Below are 11,602 nucleotides of genomic sequence, written 5' to 3'. Positions count from 1 at the left end.
AGCACAACGTCAATAATACAACATGATAAGGACCTTCAGGTTGTCCCTACTTAACAAAAGGCCAGTGTGAAGCTCTAGTTTCATGACCTTCATTATTTCAGCTGACCCTGTGCTCACATGGTGCATTAACCGAAATATAAACATGTTTAATCAGATCACAACGCAGCAAGCCATTTATTTATCCAGCCCAGGAACACAGTGGGAAGACCGGGGGGCCCCTGCAGCTCATTTTTACCCCTGAGCCCATGAAAAGGTTATTTCCATCCATGACAACCATCATAACTTTGTAGAGAACAATGTTGCAGTCGCTAACACATTGCACAATCCCCACTGGCCTCATCCCCATGGCCATTAAAGTTCTCGAGTGATGACATTAAATGGGAGTTGAATTATTAGTTTTGGAAGAAACACACTGCGATAAAATTATTTAATGCAGTAAGGTGTTATGGAAGCTTCACATTTCCTAACTCTAATACTACATCACTTGACACAGAAAAGGGTGCATAAGCAAAGCAGGGGACTCACAGAGAGAACCACATGAACCAGAGGAGTAAAACCTGATTGCACAGTGCAGAGCCACAGCCCATGCTTTGAGTCCTTACTTGAGGACTTTGAGAATGATGTCTTTGTCCGCTGTGTTGCCCTCTTCTTGCAGCAGAGCAATGAACAGGCCGCTCTAAAAACACAAGGCTCCATGCCAGCTCCAGAGAAAGCCATTTGGACATCTAATAGCAGCGGACCAGGCCAGCTTAATGTAAGCCTTATTGTGATTACCTGATGTAATGACAGCCAATCCAAATAGAGCCTGTAAGCTATTAGGAGCAGAACAAGAGGAACACATTATGTATTGCACTGTGTCAGCCTGACAGGGTCTGAACAATGCAGCATGAAAAAGTTTCCACTCCTATAGTGTGACTCCTGAGGGACCGGAGAGGAACTGTTTAGGGCAGTTATACATCCAAAATGCCACAGACTGTGCCTTTGAAGGCCGGCAACAGGCCTTAAAAGCCCTATCCTCAATCTAAATCTAAACACAGATAAAAGATTGGAAACATTTATTCGTATTTAGCTCCTAATGGCCGACGATGCTATTTGAAAAATGTATCTCCAAGCTTGTGTCAGTGAAATTACAGGAAAGGCAGTAACGTAACTGTGTCATACATCAAACTTTTCAAATAGTTGTGAGAAAATACAACTTGAATGGCCAATTAGTTCCAGCTCAGGGACTTTTACTGCTTGCCATGTGTTTTGGGGTGATTAGTACAAACAGGTAGGGCTGATTTTGTCTGTCAGCGTGAATGACACTGACACGCGTGACAGAAATTGGCGAATAATGTGCCATGTGTGATTGAGGCCAATTTTCCTTTTTGTGCTCAGAGTGGGAAACACGGAGCGTTCTCTGTGCTGTGCATGGGTGCACCTGATTTTCCACCCTCACTCCTATTAGCTAAATTGTAGCCAATTTAGGTCCTGATATGGGAGTTGTGTGAGGATAAAGTTAACACCAGTCCAGTACCTGTAGAGGCTCGAACATCATTCATTTATTTTGCTTGTGAAAAACTATGTTTCAAAGCAATTACAAAAAAAGAAAAAGAAAATGTGTTTCAGCTCTTCTCTGTCTTTAGATATAGCCTGTGGGATCCCCCGACCTCATGACACTTTATAACTCTAATCGTTAATCAGGATTACCGTGACTATCTCATTACACCAGAAGACTTGTGAGGGAGGAAGAAAATACATCAGTTAATGCTTCTCTGCTTGCCTCAGGAATGTCTTTGGAGAGGCAGTGACTTTTTCAAAGCACTTAATTCTCCTGGAGGCTTGTCCTTCGACTTGGCTCGCCCGCCGCAGGGCAGGATCTTTGCGTTTATCTAGAATAATTTCTCGGCTGAAGAGAAGCCATCATTAATACAGCCCCACACGCTCTTCTTTCAGTCTCTCTTGTGAATGCTCACTTTTCTAAATCCAGGTCTGCTAAGGCAATTACAGCTGCACTGGACACTTTGTCAAGCAGCAGCTGGTTTCTTTAGAGAAAGGTACAGTATATATAAATACTTCTGTGTGCCTGTGACAGTCTTTGTGATGCATTTGAGACAAAAAATACTGCAGTTTTTCTAAATAAACAAGTTCATCTCAGACTTACTAGAAAAGTTTTAAACAAAAAGTCTGCTGTTTTTCTGAATTAACAAGATAATAATCTCATAAATTCTCACTTTTCTAAATTAACAAGATTATTACATTAGAATGATAAGATTAGTTTAATTTAAAATCAATTGTCTGAATTAATTAGATTACTATTTCAGAATGGTGTGAACAATTCTAATGGAAAAAATACTTTTGCTCATTTTTCTGAAATAACAATAGACTAAATTACATTATTATTATTGCAGAATTATGAGATAAATTGTCATTAAAAAAATCTGCTCAGTTTTTCTGAATTAAATATTATTTCATAATTATGAGAAGTTTAAATGGAAAATATTTTCTAGTTTTTCTGAATTAATGAGATAATAATCTTGTTAACACTTGCTTTTCTAAATTTACAAGATTACTACCTTAGAATTATGAAAAAAATCAGTTCAATTTTTCTGAATTAATAAGATTATTTCTTTCAGAATTACAATAAACGTTGGACAATAATATTCTACTATATTTTTCTAAAATAAGACAGTAAACTAAGAAATTCTTATTTTTCTAAATTACATTATTATTATTGCAGATTTATGAGATAAAAAATCTGCCCAGTTTTTCTGAATTTAAGAGATTTTAGTTGTATAATTATGACAAAAGTTTTAATGGGGAAAAAAAATCTTGTTTTTTTCTGAATTAATTAGATAATTATTGGTTAATTTTTCTTTTTTGAATCAGCAAGATTATTGCCTCAATATTTCAGAAAAAAAGAGAAATTTATTTCCCATGAAAACTTTACTCATAATGCTGAATTAAAAATCTAATTAATTTTTTTCTCAAATGAATGCGCTCCGCTTTCATACATCCTCCTATAAATGAATTAAATATTGTGCAACCAAAATTAAAAGGACAAAAAACAATGATCAAACATGAGCACAATACTTGTGTAACATTATTTTATTAATGGTGGATGTGTTAGTCTGAAGGCGTTTGCTGTGGGTCATGGTTAGAGATGAGAGGCTATTTTGGTGGTTCTGGAGAACAGAGGGAGGGGAAGGCACCAGGTCACAAAGTGAGAGGTGGGGTGAGGTTGCCCCAGATAGCTGACTTATGGTCAGTTTCACCATCTAATGATACGGTTCAGAAACAGATCTGGACAATAACATGGTTAAACATGGTTTCAGAGATGACATGAGGGACACTCAATTCAAGTTTCTCAGTCCACTTTTGACTTTTCAAATGTTGTTTTCCTTAGACCACATTAATAAATCAAACAATAATAAATTAATGTGTAACCATGTCTACAGTATATGTCTGGCAGGTCACTTGGAAAGAAAACAGCACATCAATACTCACACTAAACAATGGCAGTGGATACATTTCAATGTAAGATATATCAAGAGCTCCTCATGCATTTTCTCGCATTTAACCTGCATGTTGAGTTTCACTTTTTCGTCCAGCTCTAAGTTTTCTAAGAGTCCCGGGAACCAAAGCCAAGACAGCATTCAAGGGCAGCTTCACCCCCGAGAGAACGGAGGTATCCTGTTGCTGAGGGTGACAGGAGGCAGTGTGGTGGAGGAATCATGTGATCACAGTGGGGCCAGTGCGTCCAGTCTTCTCTTGGAGCTGAGAGACCTTCAGGGCGATGTCTACCAGGGGGGCCAGCATCACCTGCACAAAGACACAGAACATATGACTTCTTAAAGCCTTGTATCACCTGCAGGTGTTTAAATATTTATTATTTAAGGACCACTTTTTACTACACTGTTACGCTTAAAGTAGTAGTTTGACATTTTATGGACTATACTTATTGGACACACAAAACAACTGCTGTTAAAACTAACGTGAAATGTTAGCTGTGAAGCGCTTCCTCTTTCCTTCACAACCTGCTTGTGTCAAAAGTTGATGCTCTTGGTGTGTAAATCAAACCTACCCAAAGTCAGCCAACTGAACCATTAACCTACCAGCCATTTATCTGTCAAGTTAAAAATCTGAAGCAGTATGTTTCTTCTTATCTGTTCGTTCATGGTGTGTAAGCACTGAAGAGGATAAAGGCCTTGAGTAAAACGCTCATTCATTTTTTTTTTTTTGTCGTCTCGCCTTCTTGTTCTACATCACCTCCCTGTCCTCACCAGTCAAAACGACTTTATGAAGTGTCTAGTTGGAACTCGCATACTTTATTTCTCCCTCGTGCTTTGTTTCCCCTCTCTTCATTCTGGCCTGATAAGCTGCCATAACTCAAGACTTGGCCAAACATCTCCATCATCTCCCATGTTGAATACGAGCTCTGGAGCTGGTTTTTGTAGGGCTCCACCCAGTGTGAGCTGGCCGTCCTGCAGGTTACAGATCATCCCAGCCGGCCTGACTGCTTCTGGGGCCCATGTGAGCTAAACTCTGACTGCTTTAACTTTGCTGGGGTGTCAAACTATATTAATATCCCTGTTCTTCCTTTTTTCTGTGATTTCTCAGATACAAAAATAATCAAGAGAAAGGAAAATTAGTGCTGGTTCTACGCATGTTTATTTTCCCATCTGATGACTTCACTGTCTAGTCTCTCTCTCACTGGATCTAGCTGGCTGGAGTAACTCCTTGTTGTCCTGACCTGTGGGTCCTGGTAAATCTTCTGAGGATCCTTCTCATAGCTGTCTATGTAGAGCCTGATGGTTGCTCCCGCGCTGCCTGTACCGCTGAGACGGAAAATGATCCTAGAACCATCGGAGAAGATGATACGGAGGCCCTGAGAGAGAGACAGAGAAAGACAGGGAAGAGATTGTGATTAATGAAAATGTACAGTAACTGGGAAACACATGGAAATATTATTATGAGGTGTAATGACACCATTTCATGCTGGTAGTTATTCATAGGCCAGACTCTCTTCGATATGACTTCATTATGGAATCTCTTGAAATATCATGTCTTGATATACACGTTTAATAAACTTGTTGAAACTTTGAATGTGCTCCGCCCTGCTGCCTCTCACCTGGTTTTTGGACACACTTCCATCCACAGGGTCTGTGTAGGCAAAGTTGTCAGCGACAGCCACCTCGTAAGTCTTATCCCCTGATGAGAACTTCTTTCCCACGAAAGCCGGGTCGAACATCGCCGTCTCCAGATCCTTGATCATCTTGTTGGCAGAGTCTGAGTCGACCTCCTCATAGTCGTACCTGGATGTGAAGTTGGACTATGTTGATGCAAAAATATAATCTGGTGTCTAATGTTCACACAATTCAGATTCTGATTGAATGATGGCTTTGAAGGTCTCTGCAAGTTATTCGTTTTAAAGATTTTCAGTCTGCAAATTGGATAAAATGTTGATCTGGTCAGAATAATCACAGGAAAATCAGAAATGTTTAAGAAGAGAATCATAAAATGAATGGCTGGGTGTGGGTTTTTCTGTGCTGCGGTTCTCTTATTCACCACTAGACGGTGCCAGAGTGCCATCTGAACAAACAACATCCCTGCATCATCCCAGTTACAACTGTTTCAACCAAACAAAGCCCAGGGATCAGCTATACATATATATTTTTTAAACATACATTCCACTGGCAGCCTGCAATACTCCTCTTTTGGTACGCTCGCTCACATTTCATAAACCATTCTGCAAAGATCGTTCCTGACCTGGTGAAGAAGTTCCTGCCAAATTTCTGCCAGTGATCCTTCATGATCTCTTCCACGCTCTGTTTCCTGGTGGCTAAGATTGACAACCATGCAAGCACCGCCCACAGGCCGTCCTTCTCACGGATATGATCTGAGCCTGGTCGGTTAGCAGACGGGGGAAAAACAGAGGGAATGAGTGATTGAGTGAATGAGGGTAGCTGCTTTTATGTACTGGAGCTCTGGCTACATAAATATGACGACATTCACTCACCTGTGCCGAAGCTCTCCTCTCCACACAGTGAAAGTTTTCCAGCGTCCATCAGATTCCCAAAGAACTTCCAGCCAGTTGGAGTCTCGTACAGCTGCATCTTCAGGGCTTTCGCCACACTGGAACAGAATTGGCACACGCAGGAAACCACATGAGAAAAAGTTGATCTGTAACTGATCTGGAACAGCACTTTTTTCAGTTTACCAAGAAAGGAAAACTTAAGATTGGCTGTTATGTCGTGTGGTTTTTACTTGTCAAGGGCTCCACTGGTGGGCATACTGCGGGCCAATCCTTTGACTCCAGTCTTCTGGAAGTAAGGGATGCCGGTGATGTTGGCGGCGATGACAGCCACTGAGTCTGAGGGGTTCACGAAAAAGCCGTGTTTACCCAGCACCATATTGCGGTCCTGAAATGAAGACACAAATGGGGTATATAGCAGACAAGATTTGTGACATTTATGAAGTAGTTTCCTGAGTGCTGCAGTAAATAGTTGTTAATTGGCAGCAGGGACGTTCAGTGACAGTCCCTCTGGGGTTTTCTTGTGTAAGATTCCTGTTTATGACACTTAAACCTGACTTTATCTAAAGGCTAATGCAACATTCTTCTGAAAATGGTATCTTGAAAATCAATTTTTCACAAACATTTTACATTGAGTTCTGAAGGTAGAAGAAGGATGACAAATTAACTAAGTAGAGCTTATTGACTTCAGCACATTTTCTTCAATTAGCAATCCTGTAATGTATTTGGTCTGTTCATGTCATGAAACATGAGAAAAGTGTCAGGGGAAAAGCTACAAAGTAAAAGCTTAATAAAAAAAAACCATTCACTGTTGTAATTAAATGCTGTGCCAAAGTAAAAAAAATACTTAAATTCAATTTAATACCAGGACTCAGGCCCATTACTTAAGTCTATTAAAAAGAAAAACGTTTAATTAAAACCTTAATAGACCAGACTTTATTAAATTCATTTCATGCCAGCTGACATCATAGATTCAAATCCATTCCAAGAACTTCACAGCTTATCTCATACCTCTCCCCAATAAACTGAAAAATTAAACCACAGTAAAATAGTCTTTCCAGAAAAACATTAACTTACACCATCACCATCAAAGGCTGCGCCAAAATCATATTCTCCTCCTTTCATTGTGTTGACCAGGTCAGCAGCGTAGGTCAAGTTGGGGTCAGGGTGGTGGCCCCCAAAGTCCTCCTGGGGGACACAGTTGACTGCTGAGTTGGCAGGTGAGCCCAGCTCTTCACAGACTATCTTCTTCACGTAAGGACCAACCACTGGAAGGAGAGAGGGACTCTTTAAAAGGAACTATAACCAGTCTTCACAATTTATTTTAGCCTGTCACAAAAGTCTAAATTTATGCTGTGCTGTTTCCTACCTCCGTGCATAGCATCCAGGCGGACGTTAATGTGATTGGCTCCAGAGAGAAGCTCTTTCAGTGCAGCAAAGTCAAAGATGCCCCTTAGCATCTCAGCATAGGCCTCCACAGAGTCCACAATCTCCACTGAGACAAATAAAGAGGAAACAGAGCAAAATTACGACAGCAGTAGATGTCAAGATAAAGACGTTGGGTGACTAACTAAATTTCATCACACACTGGTTAAACTTGTTCTATTGGTGTTTGGTGAATCATACAAGTCAGCAACTGTATTCACTCATTATTTCAGATGACAGTCAAAAAGACAAACCATTTGCCAACAGGTCACTGATTTTCATTCTCAACCCTAACAGCAAATAAATGAATGAACTGTGATAAATTCTCTCAGGTGAGATCAGGACTCTGCTCTCGATGCCACTATACCTGTGAATGGCTTGAAAGTGTCCACCTCAAAGGTCTGTTTGCCGATCTTGGACAGATCCACTTTCAGCTCTGGGCAGATCTGATACTCCTGCAGGGTTTTGCTGATCTCAAATATTTTGTTTGTGATGCCCTCAGGAGCAGGTCCTGGGGACAAAGTCAAAGGCTGGTTAGAATTTATAAAGTGACAGATACACTGGGGCAAATACAGATAATGATGTGGCCAACAAAGGTTCCTAAAATGACCTCATGCACAATTCTCCTCATTGTTTCCAGTGCAACATTATAGGTAGAGGTCACTTGGTTCTGTAAGCTCATGTGTTAACACTGTCTCCACTCACCTCCGCTGGAGATGTTGTACTTGATGCCAAAGTCTCCATTGGGGCCTCCAGGGTTGTGGCTGGCTGTGAGGATGATGCCACCCACTGCCTTTAACTTGCGGATCACACAGGAGACAGCTGGGGTGGACATGATGCCATTCTGACCGATCACCAGACTGCCAATCTGCAAGAGGGAACATAAAGAAATACACAGATTAATACACACATGCATACACATATACAAGCAAAGAGAGCAAGTGCAAGAAAACGTCAGCTAAATATTTGGGGACCATATGAAAGATGCCATCTTCTAATCTATCTAGTGTTTTTCTCACGTTTTAAATTGCTTTACAATCAGCTAAACTACTAAATGTTAAGGCACATAGTGGAAATGCGAAGAGAGGTTGCATAACAGTAGAATAAGTATATCTTATAGATGACTATTTTTAAAATGGTGTCACTATCTCGGTCCAGGAATTCCTATTTAAACATGCAATATTTAGCTTTGTGTAAACACATGAACAGAAGTGCCCCTGTCTGTGTACCTTTGGCAATAACAGTTTCTCCACTGCTACATTTCCTCACATCAACCACTTGTGGAGAAACTGAGAAATATCAGACATCTTTGTGCAACTGCAACCTGACGAACACCGCATTTACACTGCATTTACCAGCCCTTGCTGTGGAGGAGCTGCACAAAAGACAGAGTGGCCTTCTCATGAGAGAGAAGGTCACAGACTGAGACTAAACAGCAACCATATTGGGCTGTGCAAACATGATGAGGCTCTGTTAAGCTTGTAATTGCATGCACTACACTTGGGATAGGAACATAGTGTGGTTTAATGCATAAAATGTCAAATAAAACGCAATCGTACTGTATGTACTCTTCTCCCATCTATGCTACAGACCTATGCAGAGCAACGTGACTGTCTGCACGTTGCATGTCACGCCCCCCTCTTGCCTAGACTCGTCTCAGTAGCATCAGAGTGATGGCAGCCAGTAGCATCTAGCCACAGCTCATTATGAAACAACACTATGTCAGTCTATAACACTTCCTTCTGCAGCTAGAATCAGTTTTTGCTCATTTGTATAGCAATGCAGGACTAAACCTGAGTTCATTTATGTAATCTCTTTCGGTAAATGAGGGCAAGTTTCCGTTTGGAGTCAGTATGTAGCGTTAAATGTCAAAGGTAATCCCTATGATATCCAAGTGGCCTCCTTCATGCACTTTCTCCAAAGATCACTGCGGTCAAGCTGGCATCACAGACAGTGCAGGAAAGAGCAGAAGGGTGTACATGACACCTATCTTTGGGTCCACTTTGACCTTATGAGCATCGTCGAGCAGTTTTATGAACTCAGTCTTTGTAAAATGAAGCAAACATCTACAAAACTTAACATGACAAGTAAAGGGACATGATGCCACCATTGCTCCAACACTGTTTCAACACAATGAGGGGAACCTTACAAGGACATGTAACGTTAGCCAGCTGTATAGTCATTTTTTAACAGTGCACCTACTGAATTATTAAAAGTTGACTGAATGTGTTTGAACCCTTAGCAAAGTCCTGAATTAGGCTAACGTTAACACACACCTGTGACCGCATAACTGCAGTATCTTAGCTCTGACGATAACACGACATGTTCGTTTTCAATGACTTATTAGCGTATTAATTTCGTTAAAAATAACCGTTAGCAACATGTCACCGGACTTCTCCTGTTAGCTAACTTAGCAGCTACACTAGCCCACAACACAGGCAGTACAAAAGTTAAATAAGTTAGTCATAAGTAGCTAAAAGTAGTAAGAGTAGTACTGAAGACTTCATGTGTCAAAACTGTCAGTAAGCTTGACGTTAACTTGCTAGCTGACATGCTAACCAGGAGTCTGCACACTCTTAGCTAACTTAGCTAGCTAACACCACACACAGGGGGGTGGGCTGCAAAGGTTGTCAGTACTACTTCTTTTACTGACCCCGTTGGCAGCAGCAATCTGCACGATCAACTGAATCGCGTCTTTCATGAAAAACCTGCCATCTCCTCCCACCACCACAGTGGCAGCCTGGCGCTCGGCAGGCTCGATGACAGAGATAATGCTCTGGATGAAGTTTTCCGCATAGTGCTGGTTCTGTTGAAACACCGTCACCCTCTTCCTCAGGCCGCTTGTCCCCGGCTTTTGGTCCGTGTACGGCTTGGTCTTCACAGTCGTTATTTTCACCATTTTTGACCCCCAGTAAACACCTTTGGCCGCCCCGTGTGATCCGCAATCTGGCCCGATGAGGAGGCGACTGCAGTGGCGGAGGAGCCACACGTACACACCGGGTAACTCCCCCCTCATAGACCCGCCCTCTCGGTTTAAAGGGCAAGTGGAGACCATGGAGGAATTCCTCATATACTGAACAACAGGAACTAAACAACATAAAGATTTCACATATAATTATGATAATTATGATTTATTGTGATTTCCCACCCTTACTTTGATATTGTAAATAGTTAACAGTTTTGCAGTATGGTAACCTAAAGGTGCACAGGGCCGTAGCCAGAATTTTATGTAGCCAGAGTGTCCCCTTGTGGCCCCACCACCACCCTTAGATAATGTTCATTTTTAAACTATATTTCTGTCACAGTTTTGCCCATATTTGACAAGAGATGGTAGCGAAGTCCTCTCATTGATTTCAATGAAGCCAGTCAGTCGTCGCAGCAGGGGTGCCAATGTACAGGGCTGCAGCAAGAATAAAAACAATATAAACACAGGGTTGTCTGGCAAAAAAAGTCTATTTCCGCTATCCATCCATCCATTTTCATCCGCTTATCTGGGGTCAGATCGCAGGGGCAGCAGGCTGAGCAACGCACCCCAGACGCCCCTCTCCCCAGCAACACTTTCCAGCTCCTCCTGGGGGACCCCAAGTCGTTCCCAGGCCACATGAGATAAGTAATCCCTGCAATGTGTTCTGGGTCTGCCGCGGGGCCTTCTACCAGTGGAACAAGGCTGAAACCCTTCCAGCAGGAGGCGCCCAGATGATCGAGCTCCTTATCCTATCTCTAAGGCTGGGCCCAGCCACCCCACGACCGCTTCCTTCATCAGAGATAGTCCATGATCCCTGGCGTCGCTCATGAAACTATTACAAATTCGGATTATCCTCCCATGAAGGAACTTGTTGTCGAGCATGTGTGCTACAAATTCCTTCAAACTGCTTTGTTAGGGATAGCTTAGCAAAAAGTAGTTGTGTTTGGATTTCCATGAGCCCACACATGGACACACGACACTTTGATAATACTGCACAATTTTAATTAAGTGTTTTTGATGTTTAATAACCTTTTTTTCAGACTCACTTGAATTTAAGGGAAAACTTTTTCTGGAACCATGGAGAGCCAAAGAGGTGAGTATTATATAACCTATATTATTTTGGGATAAACTAGTCCTTTAAGTGCCCCTGAGCTAGGCACTGAGGCCCTGGCAGTCTTCTGTGGTGTGTCATTGCAGTC

General features: G+C 41.7%; 1 protein-coding gene across 1 annotated transcript; it reads right to left on the bottom strand.

Moving 5' to 3' along the window:
* Positions 1-3,072: 3,072 nt before the first annotated feature.
* Positions 3,073-10,418, bottom strand: pgm1 (phosphoglucomutase 1). Its single transcript, XM_049587728.1, has 11 exons — positions 10,092-10,418; positions 8,144-8,306; positions 7,806-7,949; positions 7,383-7,508; positions 7,091-7,281; positions 6,247-6,401; positions 5,999-6,114; positions 5,749-5,884; positions 5,111-5,294; positions 4,733-4,867; positions 3,073-3,801 (listed from the first exon to the last, which is right to left on the bottom strand). Exons 1-11 carry the CDS (start codon positions 10,335-10,337, stop codon positions 3,712-3,714), a joined length of 1,686 nt encoding a protein of 561 aa, XP_049443685.1. The 5' UTR covers positions 10,338-10,418; the 3' UTR covers positions 3,073-3,711.
* Positions 10,419-11,602: the final 1,184 nt, after the last annotated feature.

The sequence above is a fragment of the Epinephelus fuscoguttatus genome, linkage group LG10 (assembly GCF_011397635.1).
Source record: "Epinephelus fuscoguttatus linkage group LG10, E.fuscoguttatus.final_Chr_v1".
Classification (NCBI taxonomy): domain Eukaryota; kingdom Metazoa; phylum Chordata; class Actinopteri; order Perciformes; family Serranidae; genus Epinephelus; species Epinephelus fuscoguttatus.
Note: the sequence above shows the minus strand (reverse complement) of the source record. Positions and strands in the feature narration are given on the sequence as shown.

What these genes read in the sequence shown, in the direction of transcription:
- pgm1 (XM_049587728.1), bottom strand. Translation starts at nt 10,337, where the DNA reads ATGGTGAAAATAACGACTGTGAAGACCAAGCCGTACACGGACCAAAAG. An exon ending in AGATTGCTGCTGCCAACGGG is followed by an intron (nt 8,307 to 10,091) that starts GTCAGTAAAAGA and finishes TCCCTCTTGCAG; the next exon opens with ATTGGCAGTCTGGTGATCGG. An exon ending in GAAGTGTGTCCAAAAACCAG is followed by an intron (nt 4,868 to 5,110) that starts GTGAGAGGCAGC and finishes TCTCTCTCTCAG; the next exon opens with GGCCTCCGTATCATCTTCTC.